This window comes from Silurus aristotelis (genome assembly GCF_946808225.1).
Source record: "Silurus aristotelis genome assembly, chromosome: 11".
NCBI classification, from domain to species: Eukaryota; Metazoa; Chordata; class Actinopteri; order Siluriformes; family Siluridae; genus Silurus; species Silurus aristotelis.
This window is the reverse complement of record NC_139584.1, coordinates 23,018,974-23,044,709: the sequence shown is the minus strand read 5'-3', so window position 1 is coordinate 23,044,709 and position 25,736 is coordinate 23,018,974. Positions and strand designations below refer to the sequence as shown.

At 38.5% G+C, this 25,736-nt stretch overlaps 2 protein-coding genes across 4 annotated transcripts in view; both read right to left on the bottom strand.

Annotated features, from left to right (window-relative positions):
* fgd (faciogenital dysplasia) overlaps nt 1–10,805 on the bottom strand; it is a 92,276-nt gene extending 81,471 nt beyond the window's left edge. Inside the window, exon 1 of the mRNA XM_083554448.1 lies at nt 10,789–10,805. The gene's annotated coding sequence lies outside the window, so the exon portion shown is untranslated. The remainder of the gene's footprint in view (nt 1–10,788) is intronic.
* LOC310733297 (protein bicaudal D homolog 2-like) overlaps nt 1–25,304 on the bottom strand; it is a 128,373-nt gene extending 103,069 nt beyond the window's left edge. For 2 of the 3 annotated variants that reach the window (XR_014535692.1, XM_083554455.1), the window contains exons 1-2: nt 24,595–25,304; nt 9,141–9,353 (exon numbers count right to left, since the gene is read on the bottom strand). Coding sequence is in view for 2 of the 3 variants with exons in the window: in XM_083554455.1 (XP_083410581.1) it covers nt 9,141–9,353; nt 24,595–24,795 (414 nt within the window). In the remaining variant the exon portion in view is untranslated. The remainder of the gene's footprint in view (nt 1–9,140; nt 9,354–24,594) is intronic. The other variant, XM_083554456.1, reaches the window with a different exon arrangement.
* Between the last annotated feature and the right edge of the window lie 432 nt (nt 25,305–25,736).

The following is a 25,736-nucleotide window of genomic DNA, read 5'->3' as shown; positions in this document are numbered from 1 at the left end:
AAAAAAATTTTTTTTTTAACGCCTCGGCTAAATCCATAGACGTTGGCACCTTTGGGTTTGTAGAAAAGTCAACATGAATATGGTCATCATGCAGGAAGGAAGCCTTTCGATACCCTTTCTCCTCTCACTGATATTTTGCAGACAAACTATATAGTAAAAGGTTCACATTGCCACAATTTTGGAAGCACCTAACTGTACTTTATAGCATGATGAATTTCCCTTTACTGGTACTAACATGCCTAAACATGTTTCAACATGACAATATCCCTGTACACAAAATAAGGTCCATAAAGACATGGTTTGTCAAATATGGTTTGAAGACACACAACTCTGTCCTTGGCCCCAATACACAACTATGGGCTGAACTGGAATGATTAATTGAAGAAATATAACCATAAAGCAGGAATTGGATTTGGAATGAGATGGTCAATTACAAATGGACCCAATGGTCAGGTGTCCACACAGTGTATTCGTTATTGAACACCATTACAGCAGTAATAGTGCACATTATCTCTACATGGGACAACCTGCTTTTCACCTCATTTCTGAGCCCTCTTTGTTCAAGATTAAATAAGGACCAGCTGCGAGGCCATCATGATGTTTCCTTAATAAATATTAAAAGCCTATTAAAAATAAGCCATGGCTTCACCCAGACCAATCAAGATGCAAAGCAGGGCCATGACCTCACAACCTGGGTCTTACTGAAGAGCAAAGCCCCAAAGGAATTGTGGATATGGCTGAATGCATTTGGGCAATATGGCGCAGAGATAACTTAGTAATGCCGGAGAAATGCCATTTTCTGGCACAAGTGAGGGACAAGGACTTAATAAGGATACAATTGGAGTCAGTAAAAGATGAATGATATTGGAACAGGCAAGTGACGGAGGACCTCTCCAGAGGGAGGTGCATACAGGGTTGCGTGGGTGTTATTTAGACCTCTGTGTCCTGGGGGTTCCATATTATCATAACACATTTGTTGGGGGGAAAAAATACCCACAGGACCCCTTGCTGGGGCTGTTTTGTTGAATGCATTACAGTTTTCAAACACGTAGTGTTGTATATTTCTATATACATCTCTGATAGGCATGATAACTGACTGGTTGTGAAATGCTTTTGTATTTGCCACCATTAGCAGCAAATCATAACCATAGATTCTAGTAGGACAGATAATTAATAATGGCCTCAAGCTAAATTAAGCCAAGAGGCTATCACACTTGCCTTAACCATGTAATAGGCAGCTAAGAGCATAAGCCTAGAGTCAAACAGTATGTAGTCTAGCAGCAAAGTTTTTTTTTTCAGTTTTAGACATACCTGTGTTTCAAGATATGTAATAGAGCAGGTGTATTTCCTGCCTCTAGTAACAAACGTTTCCAAGGTTCAAGAAAAAAAAACAAAAAACTCAAGGCACTACAAATGGAGAACTATTTTTTTTCTTTTTCCTAATCCTTGTTCACCGTGGTGCATACCTTTTTCAAACTTGATCCGCTCCCCAATCACCTGTGATTTCTCACAATCTTTGAAGTGTATCTTAGAATCAAAACGGCTAAAGATCATCGAAACCCTGTCTTCTCTTACACTTTGCATTTGTTTGCGGAAATCTTTTTGATTGGCTTCCGCTCGTTTTGCTTCATAACAAGACACTAGCATCCAAAGAACATTGAAATCTACCCCAATTTGTCAACACTATCACTCTGTTCTGTCTGCTGCTACCCCACCCTGAATATGGGGCAGACGAAGACCTACTGTTTCATGCTATTTCCATGACTGCTGAAGAGCACATTAGTTTGAAAATAAAATGTAAATTATATTAAGTTTCCTGAATAAAGGATCTGTAAATAAAGTGTTCATTTAAACTCGATGCACTTTTTCTTTAATCATCTGCTGATGTTCTATAGTTGTGATTTTAGACATTTTCTTTAGCAAATAGTAATTCATGCTTATATCAGTGTATAATTTCATGAAGTCTTCTGACTGCTATTTAAATCTAATCCTAATCATAATTCTGTGCTGTGTGTGTTCAAATCAGGAAATTACAGGGACGTCTAGGCAGCACGAGACAAAGATTGCGCAGATGTTACAGAACAGCCATAACACCCCTCCCCCCTTCTCTCCCTAGCGCATTCTCCATCTCTCTCTTTCCTTCTCTCCTTCCCTCTGGCTCGGTGACTCACACCATCCCCATCCCCCATCTCCTGCCTCCTGTCCATCAGTTTAACACATTTTTTTTCTTTGACCTGGTTTCTATCCATGCCACATTCGCCATTTTTCTTCTCTCCATCTATTCTCTTCTGTATCTTCTAGTTAATGGTTGCTTTTAAAAAAAAACAAAGTGTTAATAACACTGTCCCCAGGTCATGAATTCTCTGAAGCGGATACCTGCAATCACTGGAGAACACATGAACACGCATGTACACGCAGCAGTCGTCTCTGCAGCAGCTTGAAACTATAATGCATTGAAAATAAATACCTATAAACAGGCTTCGGCAGGAAATGCGGAACCTGGACAGACTAATTTACGACGTTTTCATGTGGAAAAAAAACCCCATAAAATAAAGCCTGTTGAAAAGTGATATCATGGTTTGATTAGAGTGTGAGGGACTGAGATGTTTGCTGTTATAAACTCCTGATGGACCATGATGCTGTAATACGATCTGAAGGTCATGACGACGGCTGCCTCCTGCCCTGCAGCTGAAGGTGATTCAGTTAAGACAGCTAAGCATTGTGTGTGTGTGTGTGTGTGTGTGTGTGTGTGTGTGCATATAGCCTGGATGACCTATATGCAAGCTGAGCACATGTAAGGTCCCCAAGCATCTGCATATAATTAATAGTTTTATCTGCATGTGTGTGTGTGTTTGTGTGTGTACTGTTATGGTGTGATTATGGTGTAGCTGACTTCAAATGACGGTTTCAAATGACATCAGGCAAGTCCCATAAAAGAAAACCAAAGTGCATCGGCACTCAATGATAACACTGGACTGTGTTCAGCACCGCACACAAAAACTCTAAAGAGTTGCTCAGTAGCTCCTAGTTTTATAACCACAAATGATTGTATAAGACTGTAGAAAGAACATTACTCATAATCTTACACTCCAGTGCTTTTGTTAGTTCTCACTCTCCAGTGTTCTGTATTGTTTAAAGATTATAATCACACTCTTGATGTCACCCAAATGACGATGGGTCCCCTTTTGAGTCTGGTTCCTCTCAAGGTTTCTTCCGCATAACATCTAAGGGATTTTTTCTATGCTGGGATGAATGCACACCGTTAACTCTTAAAATTCTGTAAAGCTGCTTTGAGACAATGTCTGTTGTGAAAAGCGCTATAGAAATAAACTTGACACATTATATGAATAAAACAAAACGACATGCTGTTTATGGGGGGGGAAAAATTAATCAAAGATGACCAACATGAAGGATTTGCCGTTAAGGTCAATTCTTTTCTATGATTGTTTCATTTTTCTTATGCCACAATTTTTACATACTTATTATTCAAGGTGTTTTTACGCTACACAATAAGAGGTCGACCAGTGGTGGATTTTAGTGATACTGATAGCCAGGTTGGATAAGCGATTATTTAACCAGTTTTTAAAATGGATTCATTGGCAAAACCAGTTATAATTTTTTTTTCGACATATAACCCAAGCCTCACTTTTACTGCTTTGGACCACCATTTAAGCAAATAAGTTTCCAGTTATTGCTTATAATACAGCAGTTGTAACCGGAAATTTCCCTCATGAGCCTCTCACACAGCTTTCTCTCATTTTAAAGTCACTGAAAAAACCCCAAAGCATAAAGACCCGTTGTGAAGTCTCTCTTTTGTTGAAAAACCAAATGACCTATCATAACCTAAACATGTACACCTGATACACGTTTACCTGGTAGCTGCCACTACTTTCAAAGCTTCAGTGATGGGAAATTAATCTACAAGTTCTGGCCAATCAAAATCAAGGAGTGCTGTGGAACTACTGTTGTTCACAGTGTCTTGGGTGTGTACATAATCTGTCAAAGGGAGTTTCTTTCTCAATGCGGAGAAGGTGCTGATTTGTCCACCTGTAATATCTATTTATGAACTGCCTAGCAGCTTGTTAATGTTAACTGGAAATAAATGGAAAATTACATGTCTTGAATGTGCTACTTTGCAAACTCTGACACTTTGGATGTAAATTCATTCTCCCCCTTTTCCAACACATAAATCACTGTATGTGTGCACATTAGCAGCCCATCAGGTCCAGAGTTACAGCTGGGGCATTGGCTCTTAACGCTACAGCGTCATTGGGCGCAGCCTTTAATCATTGCCGCGACGTCAAAGTCTTGAATGGAACTAACCGCTGTGAACACTAACGCTAACACATGAAAGGTAAATCAGCGTTGGATCACAAAGCTCAGGTCTGTTTTTATACTGTGTTTAAGTCTTGTGTGTGCTTTTAACTGTTCCTGTATTTTGTACACATGGGATCTGAAGACATGAGTTATTTTACAGTCTTTGTACTCCTACTCCCATCATCTGACACACACACACACACACACACACACACACACACACACACACACACACACACACACACACACACACACACACTTTACTGTGCATGCTGTGAAAGAATACTTTATTCATTCTATAGTTTTAATTGCAGGACGATTAAGACTAGTTCATAAACTTTTGCTTATTAAAAATCAAGCTTGAATATTGCAAAAAACTATTCCTTAATCGCTTTTAGTGTAACAGGAGGTCTAGATTAAAAAAATTTGTAAAAAAAAAAAAAAAAAAGATTTAGTTTATGTAGCTTCATCTATTTACATTTTTACTTTCTATTCTGCTGTGTGGTACATTTAATAAAAAAAAATTCATGCAAAAACACACACACACACACACACACACACACACACACACACACACACACACACACACACACACACAAACTGTGCTAGGACATGTAGCTGCAATAAACAAAATCAGCAGAAGATTTACACCCAACCCACACACAAAATTTCACCTCCCACCAGCCAACCAATTAGACCCTCTTTTTTTTTTTTTTTTTTTTAAACTGGTCTGCTGGCACCAACTCAAGCTGTTTAGCTGTTAAGATTTTGTTTGGCAGCTCTCGTTTATTAGGTAGGAGAGTAAAAAAAAACAAAAAAACCTAAGAAGCAAAAAATCATTAACAATTATAAAAGTGAACCATGCATTACATAAAAGCTTTCATAAGCATTCATAAAGCTAATTTTGGCATTGGTTTCTGATGCGTGTCTAAATATGTCCTAAAATTTACAGTATTAGTTAATTATAACACTAATAAGTGTTATAAATGGTAATAATTTAATAGTTTTATTTGCCAATAAACTTCAGGAAATGTGTTTTTATGATTAAGTACTTTTAAAAGAACAGTGAAGCAGCCAATTTAGATGCTTAAACGATCACAGGAGCTAAAATAGAATGCGTTTTATATAACAATAAACAATTATGGAATGTTTTTGTAAAAGCTCATTTGGGAATGTTTTCTATGAGATGTATTATCTGGCATGTACAGAGGTATTCTTGAAAAATGCAGTTTTCCAGCAAAGTGTGGTTCTTCTTCTTTATGCCCACAAAACCTTATAATTGTATAGGATTTCTTTGGATTCTGTGCTATAAAATTTTCCCTTTACTTGGACTAGGAGACCTGAACCTGTTCCAGCATGACAATACCCCTATACACTAAGCTCCATGAAGATCTGATTCAGACAGCTTTCAGTGGCCTGATATAAAGATTTGACCTCAAACCTATCGAACAAATGTCTACAACCACACTCCAAATTCTACCAGATCCTCTTTCCAGAAGAGTGGAGCGTATTATAACTGGTGGCAAATGGGGACTAGATGTGGAATAGGATTTTTAATAAGCACATGCATCTTGTTGTCAGGTATCCACAAATGTTTTGTTCATATAGTGTATAGTACATCGCCCAGCCTTACATTTACTGTTGTAGAACATCTGTAAAACTAGTTAGTTGCTTATCAAATAAAAGTTTAATCTGTACCTCCCTAATTAAATAAAAACAAATGAAAATGTACAATGAAAATATTTTAAAATATGCTTTGTTTATAACTGCCCACTTAGTTTATTTTTTGACCGAGTTATATGGTATTGTGGTGAACAGCCCAGATGTGAAATAACTGCTATGTATCCATCTGTTGCATCTGTACCATTCTAGCTTCACTCTGAGAAGTTTTTTGCCATCATTGTCTGCTTTTCTGAAGTGCAAGACAATGACAGGTAATGAGAGCCACACATCCTCTTCTAATTATGTGAAGTTGTGCACAACATCTGACATTTATTGCAGGACATCCCTGACCCACCCCATCACATCCCAGACACCATGGTCTACTAGACTGGCTGCGATCTCTGAATATGTTGCTCTTACTTGTATTATATTATTGATCACTTTTCCTTCCAGGTTAGACTTGTTAGACTGGTGCAATATAGTGCACTTTAGGGCATTGATCATATTTGGTACTGTGGGATTTCAATTAATACACTTTAGTAATAAATAAATAATAAATTCCTAGTTCAAATACTAGTTTTAAATCTGATCCACATTTAAATCCACAATCGATCTGCAATCAGCTTTTGAAAAACGCTGTGTTTCTTACAAATAACAAAGAAGCTACATGACAAGTATCATATTTTACCTGCTAATCAGTTAATATTTATAAAGCAAATGGTGTTTAACGTTGCATTTCTAAAGCACTTTAAATGTAGTCCTCAAATAAAGATCACACTGCAAAAGTATTCTCCAGCCAAGATATCTAAACTTTAAATCACAGAGATCTGATCATTAAGCACACAAAACATTTATCATTCGATCCAACTCATCTTTTCATCCGACCGAAGCCGTTCCATGTCAGACTTAAATGCATGTGGAAACTTGCAGCATACACAGAGGAACTGAAAAGGAATGTCCGCCCTGCACTACTGCTTGAAATGTTAACTCTTCTACAACTTCAAGTCAATATACACTTCCTGCTTTAACTTATTCGAGAGCAGTCCGAGTTGTTACCTCTAGTACGAGGAACATGTGATAAAGCTTGTGAATATCTGTCTAGGTCTGGATGTGCTGAAATGTAACAAAGGCCTATAGATATGTTAATGAAAGTGGCCCGGTTTGTTCACTTCTGCTAGTTAAAGTGCAAATTCTGCTGAATCTGAAAAGTGTAGCCAAAGCACATACTTCTCCAAAGCTGCTGACTCGGATGAAGGAGAGATTTGGGCCCTTGTATGGGAAAGACGATTTAAATAAAAATGAAGAGAAGGGAGTTCCTCAGCCTGACAGACATTACGATGCTTGAAATGCGATTTGAAGCACTTGGAGGAAACATAAAGCCTGGAAAAGGGGATTTTCTTTCAAATGTTCGCACATCCTTAATCCGTTATGGAAATGCAAAAATTAAGAGGATTGACCATTTCGTTTCATTCAGGTTTTTCATTTCACGGCCTACTGTTAAGCTGAAAGCCCTTCACTATACAGATTTCAAGACCCACTCGAGATCTTTGTCCCAGTCATCCACAAAAGCATATGAAGTGCATGAAAGCAAGTTGAAAGAACACTAATTAGCAATTAGGGCGATTGATTTGTGCATGCGCAACGATGTATACGGATGTAGGTGCGTAAATGGATTCCACTTGGTGGGTGACAGGTCATGGGTCAAAAGTCAAAGCTGGCATCATGCCTGGCGTGAGAGTATGTCAGTGCTTGCCAGATCAGATAGTAAAAAAAACTGAGCGGCAGCAGGACAAACCCGGCGGCCTGACGGGGATTCCAGAGCCACGGTGCTCAAATAACAACCAGTAAAACGATATTTGTTGGAGGTTATGTGGATTACAATCGCTTTGACCATCAATAACTGGTAAAAACGCCTGCCTGTGTGCAGTAAGTCACTAAATACTGCATGTCTGTTCCAATAACCCATAACAGTGCTGCTGGTTCTGAAGAAATCCATTGGTGTGAAAAGTCAAAAGATCTCATTCATATCAGAGTGACCTTCGGGTTCTTGGTCACCAGTCCTCCAATTGCTCACTTTGGCAGGGTGGCCAGTTCAAAACTTCTTCCACTTATGAAGCTGTGATCTCAGGAACAGCTGTGAACTGTGATCCTGTGAACATTCGTTGCAGCAGAAATGGTTCTTCCCCAAATTAGTTCTTCTCCAATGTGTTCCCCAAACCTGTTCAATACAATCCTGTCTTTTAAACTCTACAGCCAGTTCTTTTTACATCATGGCTTGGTTTTTGCTCTATTATCAAATTTCTTGTGCAACTCTTATACAAGCGTGTGCCTTTCCAAATTATGCCAATTAAAATGAATTTGGTGGACTCGAATCATCCCCCCAAAAATATATATAAATGCATTTTGTCTTTGTCATAGCAAAGGGATACGTGTCATTAGGACATTTCAGTCATTTCTTTTTGATAATTTAGCCATGTCATCATAAATCAGGCTTTAGTTTTGATTAGGAATTCATGAACAACATGTTTAAATGAAATGTGTCGGAGATTAGTCTTATGCAACGCTGTTAATGACTCAGTAAGTGCAGATTGCAAAAGAACGATACTCAATCGTAGGTCAACATTGTGGCTGACAATAAAAGACACGAATGAATATAAATGATTATGACACTCATCATTAAACTATCAAATTGATTTATAATATTTAGAGATTTAGCGATCAGCATTGGTGTGTCGGGCATAAAACGTAACGACGTGATGCATCGGTTGGAAAAAGTTTGCATCGGTACAAGTCGGCATTTGTATCGCGAGGCATCGTTCTTAACATTTAACGATTTAGTAATATATAATTATTAAAAGATGCCAATTCAGACCAATGATTTGTGACCAATATTTCATATGTAGATTGATTTCTCGTTATTTCACCGTTTCATACATATCTTTAATGCATTGTATCGTTCGCTATGCATCAGGTTGCGAATCGCTTCTGTCTCGGTTATGAAGATGCACATCACCAATAAAAGCATTTAAATTATATTATTAATCTTTCCAAGTTTTGGCTTAATTGTCTAGAACCGTCAAATATTTAAAATATCATTCATTCTTTTTTTTTTTTTTTTTTTCCCTATGAAAAACCTTGTGTGCGATAACAGTGTGTCTTACCTCCCTGAGCTCCTGGGTGATTGTGGACAGGCGCTCGTTCTCAGACAGTGTGTTGGTGAGGGTGTTCCTCGCCTGCCTGAGCTCGGTCTGTAGCTCTTGCACACGCTGCTCGTAGTACGCCTCCTTACATGCTGACTCCTGAAGCAGAGATTCCTCCCGACTCTCACCATCAGCTGCCACTTTCCTCTGGTTGGAGTGAGCCTGTCCGAATGCCTGGAGGAAAATAAAAGGTGGTGAGGATGCTGTATTGGAGTCGAAACAAATTTGTTGTCACAACTACTTCTGTTCATTATTAACATGATTTTGGAACATCATTGAAAAATGGTGAAAAAAGAAAAAAAAAAAAAAAAAAAAAAAAAAAAAACACTTGGCATTACAAAATGGTATCTACCCCGTTTACATGTCAATATTCAAAATTCCTTTTAATGTAACCGGAAACTAAAGTGCATTTGTGTGTTAGACCTTATGCAATAAGAAGAGGATGCAATTTATTACTTAATCACTCCAATAAAATGTTCTCTGTCTAAGCAAAAGAAGGACACAGAGTGAGACAAGGCATGGAGGAGAAAAAAAAACGTGTTGCATTCTACTGAAATCTGAGAGAGATCCGCACCCACAGGCTCATCGAGGGCATCAGAACCTGCAGATAATCTTTTTCTAACCGCTGCCTAATTTCACTTGCTACCTGAACACAAAGAGGAAACTCAGGAATTGTGTTAAGAGGTTGTAAACACAACCATCACCACCGCCATCAAGCGTTCCAGCTCTCACACAGCTTAACTGAGGCTTAGCGAATTATAAATCTCCCAAAAATCTCTGATCTTGATTAGACCCGCACAAACTCTAGCCCAGTACAACGCGATCGCAAACTCCCTGTAATCTAATCTCTGAAGCTTGGACTGCAGCAACACTCTGATGAAACACGTGCAGGCTTTGTTAAGACCTTTGCTTAATGCTTTGCTCTGCACTCATGACAATGGCGTGCCTCGAGCACATTAGCCATTAATCAGAAAACAGTGTTTTTGATGGGTTTTGCAAATGTTTGCCATTAATAAATAGGCATTTACAAATGTTGCATTTACTGTACCATGCCAACTTCAGCTCATTGTTACAGTGCTGGCTCATGAGTGAAGGAAAAACTCAATTCTACATCATATAAAAAAAACCTTTGTGGTAACAGTTTGGGGGAAAACCACATATGCCTGGAAAAGTCAGGTACTTTTGTCCATGTCTAGCAACTGAATCATTGGGAGAAATCATTGGCAGCACACGTTAACGTGGGGCATACACACTGGTAGGTTTTGGGAGTTTTGCTCGATCTTCATATATACACATACACGTATCTTACAGCAAGAGCTCTGAGCTTGACATTTGATCCAGTTTTGAAACACGCAACCCAGGCTGGGCTTCCACTTTCCCCCTGCACAGTGACATTCTCAAAAGGATATATATATCCTCAAAAATATATATATTCTGGTTTTATAGAGTGTATATTTCAGTAGAGTAGAGTAAATATCAGTAAATAGATCAGTAGAGTAAATATTTTCCATCTCTATAGAGATAAAAACAGAGGGAAAATGAAAGGGTTAACAGCTGACTACTGAGCAGCCTCTGCATTGCAGCTGAGATTCTGCAGAGGAGAGTCTCCGATCTCTCTCTCTCTCTCTTTCTCTCTCTCTACCCTCCCTCCCTCACACACATGCGCACACACACTATAATAAAATACTGCATGGGCATGTTGAAGCTTGAATCACAATTATTGTTATCTGGAAGTCGATCCACTGCTCCTGTTCCAGCATGCTCTGCGTATAACTCATTTCTCAGGACTTTGCTCAGGGACACTGATACTCTGTCGCGTGTTAGACGATGCTCAAGAGTTACCTCATTCAAAAGAGTTAACACCTTAGAAGGAATAATTCAGAAGACATTCTTACTGACTGCACAGCTCATGGAGTTCTGAGAAGAAAAGTTTCATGCCGGGAAAAAATAATATATCCTATTCCTGAAAAGCCGGCCCTGATAGTGCTAGTCATGCAGAACGAAAGATGAAGGTCATTTTACATATGAAAATGAAAGCCTACGTATGAAAATGAATCGGTGTGAACGTGTGGTTTTATTGCCTCAAACTTGTATGGCTCACGTGGGGCACTGGTCACCTGTATGCAAAAAAAAAAAATAATACATACATTTAAAAAAAAATTATCTCCTTCACTTTCTTATATGAAACATTTGGAAGCCAGGCATTGCTCTCTTAAGGGTACATTAGGAGCGGAGGCAAACAAAAAGGTAAACATTAACATTTTTCCCTGTTGATTTGAATAGAAACATGTTCATTCAGTTAACTGCCAATGAGTCATGTGGCAGACACACACACACACACACACACACACACACACACACACACACACACACACACACACACACACACACACACACACACACACACACACACAGAGGTCAAGAGCTTCCGTCAATGGTGAAAAAAAAGTGACCTCTGAGACTCTGACACTAGCATGTACTGCATGTAAACTTAAATATTCTAAAAATATTTTGGGGTCAGAATAGTCTTTGTTTATAAGAAAGAGAGGGTTCAACTGACAAGAATGCTACAGTATCCCAAAACACCACTCTTTACAACCATGAAGAGCAGAACAGCATCTCAGAACTTACAAAAGGTTTGGCTTCAATTGGCCAAAAAAAGTAAATGATTCCAGCTGTAACTGACATGTTCAGACACACAAGCTGACACACATTTAAAGCTGGATATAAATAATTACTAACATTTCAATTCCATAATATAAATAGATTTTTTTCAACAAAATAAAGCGGCTCTAATTTCTATTTTTAATCGTTTTACACACATGTCCCTGTGACAACACATAAGCCCTTGCAGGGCTCCAAAACACTTGTTGACCAAAATTTGTGTCAATAATTAACAAGGTTATATGTTTCGAAAAGTGCGAGATAAAACAGTTAGCACAAGGAGACAGGGAGAAAGGGGCACTCTGTGCTAGGCACTGGGAGAAAAAAAAATCCTTATTGATTTTTTCTTGTCCTCTAACCCACAGCCATGAAAAACTGAAAATATCCACACCAGCTAGAACAGAACAGTGTCTGGGTTGGAAGATCTTGATATTGAGCTCTGAACTCAACCCTACTGAACACCTCCGGGATGAATTGGAAAGCACTCCAGACCTCCTCACCCCTACATCAGTAGGCTGAATGAACACAAATCACCTCTACCACTCTCTAAAATCTAATGGAACATCTTCCTGGAAAAGTGGAGCTTATTATAACATTATAAATGGGGACTAAATGTTAAATGGGATGTTAAAAGAGCGAATCTTATGACCACTTTTGTCCGTGAAGTGTACTATAGAAAATCGCTTCCTTCATAGAGACAGCATAGACACTGACAGCTGCTCCATGGCAGATAGAATACAGCAGCCAGTTTATAAGAAATCGCATCAACAGATAAGAAAGGCGTCGTGAATTCCCTGCCAAATAGAGCCACAGAACAAGAGAATGCAAATCCATGTAGAGTGACTCTGCACAGTTTTCCTTCATTTCCTCTGTAGACATTTACATTTTTTTCAGCACAGATTCTCACCTATTACTATTACAGGGAGTTGTTTTCAAGGTTCATAGTCATCTGGATTCATCTCTGCTTCCTTCCCTTAGCATGACTTTTCCATGACATCAGTCTCAGCCCGCGCAGATGACTTATCCATCTGACCAGTTTCCTGCTTGGGTCAGGAAGGCAGCTGGTTCTTTTTTAAAGTTTTCACAGCCTGACATTTAAGATTTAGAAACTATATATAACCAGTTACAAACTTAAATAGGGAACCGAAGCAAATGCCAAAACAGCTATTTTTTGTTTTAACGAAAAAAAAAAAAGAATCAAGGCCACAAATACACCAGAAAGTCTCTGGTTTTAAAAATGCCTTAGTGTTGATTCATTCTGTATAAGAGCGGCTCTAACAATAGCTCCAAATGCATAGTTTAGATCAGGGCTGTAGCCTTCGGTGATTTTAGTAATCGAGTTTTCTACCGATTATTTCCGACGATTAATTAAGTAATCTGTAATATTTTTTTCTTTATTTAAGATCAATACAACATATACAAGAGAAAATAAAACAGTTCTCTTAAAATGACCAAGTAACTTGTTTCCTTTAAAAAAAAAAAAGAAAACTAAACCCGTTTAGTGCATTTAATTGGCATATTACATCAAAATGTAAATACAAATATATAAATAAAAAAACAAATAAAAAATAATTTCAGATTACAAAAAAAAAAAAAAAACAACAACAGTAAATACACTGTGTTTTCTTTATGTTTTAGCTTGAAATGATCTCAAACTTCTGTCTGGACTTAACAGAGCATCGAGGCAAATAATTTGCTACGTGATTCTTTTTTATATTTGAAATACTCGAAGGAATCATTTCAGCCCTATTTTACATAAATTCACTTGCTCAAACGCATTTTTATAGAAGTGACTTGCAAAGCTACTTGCATGACAGATGTGCCGCTACAACTGATTTAAAGCGTGTGAAATGGTTGATATGGAGAATTTGTAAAGCCGCAATATGAAGCGTTTTTTTTTTCTGTTTTCCAGAATCATAAAAAGGTCAGTTTTATTGACTGCATAAGAGAGGAAGAAAAAAGGCTGATGAGGGAATGACTGTGTATACAAATCATAAGGGATAACACGAACTAATGTGTTTTGCACATTAAACATAAACATGAATGAATAAACAATACACAATGTTCAATGAGAAACACCAACTGTCTTGGTATAAGAGGAATAAAACGCAGGAAAATAATAAACTTAACACTAAGAGTTGTGTTAAATCACCCTACTGATGATTGTTTTCTGATACCAACATGCAACATGTTTAACAGACAGATTCCAAAATGTTAATTATATTTACGTCTTCAGCAGACCAATGGAAATGCTGTATTTGTTTCTTAACTAGTGATCAGCATACAGTCTACATTAATATTGGCACCCTTCAAGATAAAGGTGATAGGGAGAAACTGATCAGGACACCTGACTCTTTCTCCAACTGTTACTATGAAGTATGACAATTCCCCTGTGTACAAAGTGAGCACCTTCAAGATATGGTTTATAACAGAAGATTTTGAGAGGGCTGCTATAGAACTCTGACCACGACTAGATTTCAAACACGCTCTGCATCTCGTAAATCTAATCTCAGACGCGATTAATCAAATCTCAGCCTGGCAATGCACCTCTAATCAATCAGACTCAGCGTTTAATAAAGTGCACACAGACTGTAAAGGGGGGAAAAAGACCAAATCCTTGCATTTCACACAACAGACAACTGATTCCCTATGCAGCTTCATATATGCACGTCTGACACTGTGGCATTTTAATACGTGCATATTAGTCATGAAAACCGCCGTGAGCAGTTCGATGGAATGTTATTGTTTATCTTGAAAACGCTTAAATATAATTCGGTTGTTCTTCAGGGCTTAATTAAATGTTTTCCATGTAAAACCAAAAGCAGGGACACTCCATTACAAGCACACACATGAAAAACCATTAACGATCCTGAACCACCCATTTAAATGATGGTTATATAAGCTGGTTTGTCACTGTTCGTTTGAGTGAACGCCCAAAAGAACCTAAAACCAACTGGTTCCCACAGGAAAATTGGCATTCAGACTCATACACACAACACTACACACACACACACACCATTTCTCAGATTCTTCATAAGCTGGCAAACATCCAGCCCTACCCCCCCTTAAGGACCAACACACCCACATGCATATACCCTCGCACACACAAATACACTTTGAGGTACCCTTTCCTCCATTATCATTGGTTCTTCCTATTCTGCTCTCCTCTCCTGCTACGGAGAACATGTAGAAAAAAGGCACCAAGAGCACGATATGTACTGATTCTTACATAACCTTCGTGTGCAAAAGCCTTTTCAAGAACGTGAAATTCGCGCAGGACTTTGACTCGCTCACATCGACACTCTTACTCACCTCTAATTCACACTAGTAGGCGATACAGCAACAGAAAATACACATACATATAATACATACTGTATTGTCATTTTATTTCCCAGGGTTTCTGCAGGTTTTCACCAAGCCGAATTTAAAACGTTTTAAGACCCTTAAAAGACCATTAAGAATAAAATTTAAGACCGATATCATGACATCAAAAACACACACTCGAATACATTGTTAGCAACTGGCCTAACCCAAGCCCTAAATTAGTTTTTTTCCAGTCAAGTATCGCTATCTTTTTTACGTCTGTGGTACAATCCAGGAGAGATTCACACCATAACAAATTTAAAATAGAAAAACAGAAAGCTGATTCGCTGCTGCGTGTTGGAAAGAAAACACAAAAAAAACATTCTAAAGTGCTGTGGGAGAATTTCAATGAGCATTTGCGATACCGTTACACAGACAATGGAAAATTAAGACCTTTTTAAAATGATTTTAAGACCTAGAACAGCAAAAACTTACTAAGACTTATAATTTAGATTTTTTTATTTTAAACTTTTATGTAAATGGAAACCAAGTTTCCTCCTGCACACCTACATCCCCCCTTTACTGTATATACACAATGTGTCTTATTTAGCCACAGAACACCTCTCAGAGACATTATGAAGGAAATTAAGGCTTGGAAAGCTAAAACAGAGATTCTTTGCACCATGAAAGCACTGGATTATTGCCCCACACTGCTTGGTGGTTGTGGGTTGGTCATCACACACCCGCAGGTGTCACCCTGCAATCAAGAATGCGTGCGGTGAACGAGAATAGCAACTAACTGTGTGCCTGCCTTTGCCCACGCAACTCAGCCCTGAGATGAGGTGATTGTCTTGTGCAATTAGAACCATCGGCAGGAGAAAATTAAAGGGTGGATTCTGATGACCCGGACGATTAAGAGGTAGCAGAGATAATTGTTTCTGTTTCTCTCTCTCTCTCTCTCTCTCTCTCTCTCTCTCTCTCTGGCAGGAAGTAAGAGTGTTTAGTTTGGTGGATCAGGAATCCACCATTTGCTTGTTCACACACACAAAATTTCCTTTCCATTCACTATCATACATAAAGCAAATCTCCCCAGAAGAGTGAAAGTTATTACAAATGGGGCCTAAATGTGGAATGGATATTTAAAAAGCAAACTTTTGTCTAATTTGATTCTCCAATTCTGTTTGGCACACAGCCTTAAAAAAAACAAAACAAAAAAACACTTACGTGAACAGACAGAGACAGTACAGTGGTTCAATATACAATATATAGTGAGGAGATAAAAAGAAATCTATTAAAGCTAAGTGGTTAAGGCTCTGGGCTACTAGGTCGGGGGTTCAAACCCTGGTAAGCTGCCACTTTTAGGGCCTTTCTGCAAGGTCCTTAACGCTCTGTGCTCCAGGGGGCGCTGTAACATGGCTGACTCTGCATTCAGTGCCTGTGAGATAAACAAAGTATTCTAAAAAAAAACCCCACAAAATGTTATGCACATACTCTTGCCCATACAGTGTATATTGAACCACTTTATTGTGTCTGTATGTTTACACAACCGTTTCATGTTTTTCTGTTGTGCCAAACTGAATTAGGGAATCCAAAAAGAGTTATCATTTCGGACTCACCGCCACACAGGACCCCCACCTGACCCGGATGCCGCTCAGCACTCAGTAAACAGGAAGTGGGAATTCAATGGAGGGAAAAGGGGGGGAGGATTTCAGGGTATAGCAGTAAGTGTAAGATGGGACCTTTGTTGTTGCAAAATAAATGTTCATACTGTCTGTGCAATACAGGTCTAATCTGAAAAATCATCTATCATTGCCTGCAGGATTTTGCACATTACAAACTAAAAGCATACAGTTAATATAAAAAATTTTCATCAGCTCCGGAGGCACACTATTAAATGCATTATCATTTCTTTATACAGATAGCAGGAGGCGCAGACTTTTTTTTTTTTTTTTAAATAAGATAAAGCTTTCTCCAACCTGTCTTTATATTACATAACCATTCTCTAATAACAAACTGACAAAAGTGTGTATTCAACGCTTTGCCCTGAACAGTTAACAGTGCCTACACAGTGCGTCATTTGATGGGTACATAAGCAAATATGAAAACTAGCATGTGAGCGGAGACTTGAAAGAGGCCTATTGTCCGACTTCTACCATTTATCACCGATTCTGGTCTTCACTTTACATAAATTTGCATTAAGGAACAGTTTTCCCTAGGACCAGAGCTCCGACATGAAGCGAAAAAAAAAAAAAACACCTTTCAAAAGCACACCATGCAAGAGATCGTGGCGTGGCGTGACCATCTAAACTGTGACTGATGACGTACTGCTCTCGCTGATAACACGAGGTCAGCTGCTCCTTTTAGACACACTTCCTGTCCAAGCTAACCGGATCCATTCTTCTTCTCCCCCTTCTATTTTCCATCAAGCTTCTTTACAAAGACATTTGCCACACTGAACACTCTCACACAAACTCATATACACACACACACACAAAGGTTACATAGCAAATGTGCGTGTGCGCTCAGAACATTAACACTTCGAAGATGACCAAATTCCGAGGGACAGTGAAGAGTGGAATGATAATGTGGTGTAATGTGGAAAATAACCTCCTTACAAGCAGAGCTCGATGCAAGTACAGTAAGTAGGGTAAAGAGTAAGTGTTAAAGACGCTCATTTAACTCACATTCTCATCAGCCTCAGGCTGTGGAAAATCCCTCATTCCGTCTCAAAGGGAAGTCCCATTTGTTTAAAAAAAAAAAAAAAAAAGAAAAAAAAAAAAAAAAAGCTATGCTGTTTGGAGTCCACAGCAATAACTAGATGTGCTATTATAAAAAAAAAAAAAAGGCCTTTTTTAAATGTGAAAAATACAACACAAATCTTATAAGCTCTATAACACACACAGAGCTGGTATATCCGGTCTAAGCTGCTAGTCTCTGTAAACCAGCTGATTGAGGCCATGTGGGCAGAGATTAGCCGCCGCATTCAGGCTCATTTACTGTAGATTAGCAGTTAATTGCGTTTTGTCACTCGGCTCGTTCATACACGGTTTTCTGTTACTTTGACATGCTTCATTGAACCGCCCATAAATATAGAGCACACCTTTCGAAAAGACATAGTACCGTTCGAGACATATTTTTAAACCATGCACGCCCAAAACACCTTATTATCATTATAATAATCATCATGTTGGTTCGCATGTTTTTGCCTCAACAACACAATGAAAAACAGAAATGTAGCATAGGAGCCGAAACAAAAAAAAAAATTTCAATACAAATAAAGAAGAATTCTAATCCTTTCCCAATCTCCTGCATCATTAAGGCTCAACTCGGTTGCATTAGGACACGTCTTTTCATATGTAAAACGTAAGAGGCCGGTTCTAATATCTTGATTTACACGTCCAAGTAATGAGCCTTTGATTAGACGGTGCCCGTCTTCAGAGGAGCCCGAAAGAGAGGCCTATTCAGGTAAAAGAGGCAGCTCTTGGTCTTGGCACCTGCTACGACTTTCCCACGCTGGTGCCCCGGTGCCAGGATTAGGCTGACTCAAAAACCTTGACCCCAATAAAGAAAATTAGGAGGCTCTTAAGACAGTAGTCTCAACCTGTTTACGGTCTCTTAAAGGCATGCCGAGTCAATCTGGGTCGTCTATAATTGTGCAATTAGCACCTTTAAAATTTCCTTGGGTTAATGGATGATTGTTTTAACGCACAAGCAATTTCCATTTCTAGCAGTGACCATCAAGAGGAATAGGAGCATGCAGCTACTGCAGTATCAGCCGTGGGAGTGTGTATGTGTGTAACCAAATGTGAATGCTTTCACTGTGTGCTTCACACTCTACATAATGCCACAAGGGTCTTTGTCATGGCAACAGAACGAAGGGTGTTTGTTTTCGTGCGTGCGCATGCATGTGCACATGTGTCTTTTCACGGCCTCTCGAATTCCCTTATGACATTCCAGGCTAAACCCTGAAACACAATCAGGCAACACTGATACAGTATCAGTCCTCTTTCCTGCATCGTCAGCTTAAAATCGTATATACAGTGTATATATTTTTTTCCCTTTTGCCCAAAATTTGTCACAAACAAACAAAAAAAACCCAAATTATATAAAATGCCAATTGGATTTATATACAAAAAATATGCACATACACAATAACATTAAAAACAATCAATAGAACAATAATAATAAAAAATAGTAAAAAGAGTAAAATAAAATAAATAAAAAAATCCCACAAAACTCCTCTAAATAAATGGCTTTAGCAATTCAAAAAGGGGTCAATAAGCAAGTTGTTGGTCTTTTTTTTGTAGACCAACAAAACAAAAAAAAAAGATTATTAGGCACACATTTTAGAGAAAACAGCTGACAGGGAATTAAAAAATAAAACGTATTTCATTGTGCTACTGGTATAGAAAGACATTTCAAGTATAGTTTCTTGCACCATATGTACAGAAACGTTTTATACAAAAAAACCAAAACAATATTACTAGAAAATGCCATTTCCTTTGCTTACATCAGCAAACATCTCAAAGGAATATTTGAGTTGCTTAGCCCACCCATGAATAAACATATAAATACATACACACACCCCAGCTGTTCTGTGTGCCAGTGTCGAGTTAAGTCAAGGAGGACGAAAAGTCACGACCTCTTTGTTCAACACTCTGTGGGAGAATGTGTGGCACAGAGGGGAAAACTGAAAAAGGCATCCTGGAGAAGTGGATCAATTACTGAGACATACCATATTTAAACTGCATTCCCTTTATAATCTCCATGGTGCAGTTACATTTAAAATGTTCATATCTTGGCCAATTTATGTGCAATAATTGTCACATGTGCAATGACTTGTATGACCATCACTGTAGACTGACTTTTTTTGCCATCTATTTCACCGCTGCTACACATTTTCGTACAGTAGATTTCAACAAGATTGGAAATTCTTCGATTATACAGCATCTAAACTTAATATATTACTTAACATGTAGGATTTCATTACAATTCCTATATTGTATTTGCCTTTAATTGTAGTATGAGCAACTGCGACCTAACAATTTTCCTGTGGGATCAATAAAGCGTTCTGATTCACATAAAAACCAGACTATGCAGAACAGCAGCAGCTCGTGACAGAGATTTTGCTTAAATTAAACTCGAGAGACAGTCACATGCTGAAAACTACTGTCTAGCCATTATCTATTATTCCTTCTGTATTCGCACATTTCCTTCTTCCAATCTCTGTTCAAACCTCTTCGTTTCCACTGTTGGGCCCCTGAGCAAGACCCTTAACCCTGCCTGCTCCAGGACTGAAAAATAATTCCACCATGCTGTACAGTAAACGTGACAAATAAAGGCTTCTTTTAAAACATCTTTCAATGGAACTGGACGATAACCTTTGCACACTGTCTTTCACTGTGCCTAATCCTGCACAGATTCAGTAGATTAATAATTCACATTATTCGCCATGAAGCAAGCTCTTGTCAGCAATGATCAGCCATTCTTGCATTTCCCATTCCTGAATACTGCATGCAAAGATAAATCAATAGCCCAGTGAGAATATTTCCAACCCCATCCATCTCTAGAATCTCTAGAATCTTTCAGGCTCCGGCTACACGTCCTGTTTACCCGTCTTCGTAGACGTAACTGGAAGATGCCTGACTATTTCCTGCAATCAGAAAATGATGGATACTGCAGAAAAACCTCAATTTTGCAGAATTGGGTCATTATCCCTTTATCTCTGCAATGTCTTCAATGGAAATAGTCCTAAAGATCATGACTGTTATAAAGATAGCGACAGTTATAAATACACAATTAAAAGGAAAGAAAAAAAAAAACATTCACGTTCATTGACACCCTGCGTAAATCCACACAGTATATGAACAAAAGTTTGTGGACACCTGACCATAAGATGCATATGTGGTTTTTAAACAGAACAGAACCCAATCAACATTTAGTCTTTATTTAGTGTTATATTAACCTCCACTCTTCTGGGAAGATGTTCCACTAGATTTTGGATTGTGATTCTAGAGATTCGTGTTCATTCAGCCACAAGGGTGGTAGTAAAGTCAGGCACTGATGAAGGGTGAGGAGACCTGCGAAGCAGTCAGAATTTCAATTCATCCCAAAGTTGTTTAAAATTTGTGCACAGGGGTATTGTCACGCTGGAACAGGTTCCATGGTATCAGAGTTCAAGCGAATGTAAAATGTAATGCTTCAGCATCAAAAGATATAAAATATCAATTGTCCTATACAATTGTGCAGCTCCAACGTTGTGATAACAGTGTTGGGAAGAACCACATAATGCTTTAAAGGTCAGGTCTCCCAATACGTTTGTCTGTATAGTGTAAAGTAAAAAATACAAATTAAAAACCAAGTGGCAAAATGTAATGTATCTGATAAGCCTTAACAGTTTATAAACATAAATCCTCCTCATTTTCACATAATTGAATAAGCTGTGCTGCATTTAACACTTTTGTGCTGCATTTTGAGCATTAACAACAGTTGTGGTAAAAAAAATATGAAATAAATGAAACATTCCCATGAACCCTGCTCTTCTTCTTCTCCCAAAGCCATTTCATGGACACTGAATTAAAAACCCCAAAAAAGAAAATAACCAAGAAAGAGGCGGAAAAAAAGGTCAACTGTTGACCAAGTGACCTCGTGCAACACTGTGTGTAACAGCTGTCTCCAACAATAAACTTACATAAATCTGTCACAGGGTCCACAAACAAAGCCTTTATCACTCATTGTTACATCATTTGAACACACACACACACACACACACACACACACACACATATGGCTTGTCATTAATGTTCAGAACTCTTTAAACTATATCTAACAATATAACTTAAAGAGAGATGAGGTCACTGAACTGGAAATGAAATAAGATGGGAATAATGTGTTTAAAAACCAGCAGATCACTGGATCACTCGGAAACAGCATTGTTATATTATGGTGCTATGCTGTTATGCATATTTCTCATACACCATCCATTTGCAATACAATCATTCAATGCATTTCTCTCCACGGCATTTACATTTATGGTATTTGTCTAATGCCCTTATCCAGAGCTACTTACAATTATCTCATTTATACAACTGAGAAGTTGGGGGTTAAGGGCCTTGCTAAAGGGCCCAGCATCGGACGCTTGGTGGTGCTGGGATTTGAACTCATTATGTTCAAATTAAAAATCCACCAAAGGCCACAGATCATCACTTCCCTACCTGAATTTATATTTCGTGTTCTGCTAATGTGGTCATCAGTTACTCTACAGTGTAATGGATTACATTTTGACAGCTGGACATGATTTGTGATTTTCTGGGCAATGGGCAACATCTGTAATGTCTTAGTTCAATTCACAAATGTCATATCACGTCAGGGCCACGGAAATAGTCCTATTTAGGAGAACTCCTACTGAGAGAGAAAATAAACAGGATGTTTTTCCCGATAAAAAGATAAATGAAATGGACTGATGATTGAAGAAGCGTTTTTGGGGCGAAAGCTGGCAGCTGGCAGTTTTTTCCTCGAGGGGAAGCGCTTGGGCAGAAGCCCCAGAGAGAGGCATTAAGGAGCCAGAAAAACAAGAAAAGCATGACTTGAACAGTTAAAAGAGAACAAAAGACAAATGACTACACTGCAATAAAATGCTTGAGCGTTTCAACGGTTCTCCCTCTTTTATTTTTTTCTCTTGCCCTCTTAAAAAAAAAAAAAAAAAAAAAAAGCTCTTTTCAACTGCACATATTTTCACCCTCACTACATATTTCAGAAAGAAGTGTCAGGAGTCCAGTAGAAGGCGGCTAATAGGAGACATTTTCTTGCAAGGATCTAAAAAGAAAAAGTGTGTATTCCATTTGACATTAAATGACTCAGTGAGAGACAGTGTTAGGATTTGTGGGTAAAATCACTGTAAGAACAAATCTGTGCTCTTCCTCCTCATTTCTTTTTAACGAAGAAATGGCTTACAAAGCAGAGCTACACACACACACACACACACACACACACACACACACACACACAGAATTCCATTTCGTTTACTCAGGACATCCCACAGCACTTAATGTTGAAACAACAGCTGCTGTTTGTTTCCCTCTTTCACCTACTTCTCAAATCATACGATTCAGGACCCCAAAAAAAAAAAATCAAACCAAACAGATCAGGAGCGTTTTCTAAGCAGATAAGGAGGGAAATTGGTTTAAATAAAAACACCCTCAGCTCGATGAAAGACTACAGAGCTGTCGTTTATCTGCAGAGCTGCAGTCTACATTCTCAGCATGCCTGCATGAGCCGTCACTCGTTTAGCCGGCTCGTCAATCTTTCCAAGCGGGAAAAGGACACTTCCTGTTTGAATTCAAACCGAGCCCGCCGTTTTTCAAAACCGTGCAGTATGAAGTCATGCAATAAAAACTTTATGGCCGCTTACTTGGCGTATTAATCAATGAGAAAACACCTTTAAAATGTCATTAGAGACACAGACATGCTGTGCAACAATGCGTTTACTCCTTTATCTTTATTATTGTGAAGTGTTCAGAATGAGACAGTCTGTATGTCTAAATGTCCGTTTGCACCTTTATGCATTAGTTCATATAAACCATAGATTCTGGATTCTCTACAACAGAAGTCAACTTTTTTTTTTCATCATGGAGCACTTTTACACAAAACAATATACATACTTTATCATTTATTTATTACATATAGCATTTATCGATGCATAGAAAAAAACTTCGACTGAATCAAGCAGGATGAAGAAAAATTAAAAACACAGTTGACTGTAAAAGTCAATAAAAATTTAAAGTAAAAAATAAGTTTTTTTTTTTTAGTATCATTTTTAGCAAATTATCTTCCGCCTGGGACCCGTCCACTGCCTGGTGGTATTTTTTCCTTCTTTCTAAGCTCACAAATAAATTTGCATATAAAGAAGCATAAAATTTTTTATTCAAATAAAAAAAAAAATAAAACATCTATATCACAAGACACCCAGAAAATGACATACTGCTATAATATTACACTCATATAATACAGTTAATTTTTTTTTCATTGATTTAAAAAGTATTACTGGTTAGACAGCGCATGCGCATTAGTAGCGAGGACAAATATCGCGATAAGGCATATTAATCGGAGTATCAGGCAGCCCACAAAGATGCCATTAGGAATTTGATGGATCTTCCGCAGCCTTTTTGTGGGTGACCTTGTAGAACAAAATAAAGAAAATAATCGATGGGGGCAAAAAAGCATTTTTTGGCAAGAAACTGTGCTAATATATAAATAATAGCGCGCTGGTTTTCTAAACAGACCGTATAAAGCTGAAAGCGACGCTGAGGTGAAGGTTAACGGGGAACACCGAGCCAAACGCCGTGGCCCAGACGGCTAGAACCGGACTGGTTTTACGATTTATGTAATATATTTGCTGCAAATAAACATTTTCAGATAAATAAATATGGATATGAAAGTGTAAGAGAACCTCTCGGAGCTGGTCCAGTTCCTGTCGGACGCTGTCATATTCGCTCTCCAGCTCGTCGTACTGCTGCTTGAGCGCCTGCTTCTCCTCCAGCACCGCGAGCCCGTACTCCGCCGCCTGGATCTTCTCGCGCGTGGTCTCGTGCAGCTCGCCGGTGAGGCGCGCGATCTCGGCCAGCATCTCCTCCGCGGTTGACAGCATCATGGACGGGTGGTGTCGGGGGGATGACCACCGAATAAAATCCAACCTTTCCAATTTTTTCTCCGACAAAACCTTTAAATTTTTTGTCGGGGCGAATAATTTAGTTTCTTCTCCGTTTAAACATTTCAGCCTGTTTTTGGGGCAAGAAGCTGGGTCTTTCCTTTTTATTCTTATTATTTTTGCGTGCTATTCCATGAGCACGCAGAGATCCGCTCCTCTCCGCTTCTTGCCCGTTAATCAGACCTGACTCCTCCGAGGAGCCGTCAGTTGCCCAAGGCTCCATCCAGAAACTAAAACGTATAAATGGATTGTGGGAAATGTAGTGTTCTTGTCCGAGCTGCTGAAGCAGACTCATATGAAAAAAACTCATATCCCACGATTCAACGCGGTGGGGGTGTGCGTGCGCGCGCCTGGATCCCGGAAGCGCTGCCTTCACTTTGTGGGAGTGACGTGGAGATCCCAGGTATAGTGCAGTGTGTATGCGTGTGAAGCGAGCCATCTATCGGCAACAGGTATAGCACAGCTAATATTTCATGAAAAACATACAAATAGATAAAAAAAAAAAAAAACAGAAAGCATTTCCACGAGCAGCACGAAGTCAAAGTCTTTCTCACTCGTTCTGCAATCCAAGTATTTTTGTGACCGGTATCGTCGATGTCGATATCGATACCAATACTTTTAATTTTCTAGGATATCATTTTTGAAGGCCCTCATATCATATCATATAATCTGGAACAGATGGTTCTTCTTCTCCTTTGTTACTGAACATTATTAATTAAACACAATTTAAACATTAAAAGGTTTCTTTTGACTTCTGTTATTGAAAAAATATTTATATTTTCGATGGTATAGATAAAGCAGTGATCCCGAGAGATATGAGTAGCTAAAGTAGATTGTTTGTACGATGTACAGGAGGCACAGTGGAAAAAGATCAGTTCTATACA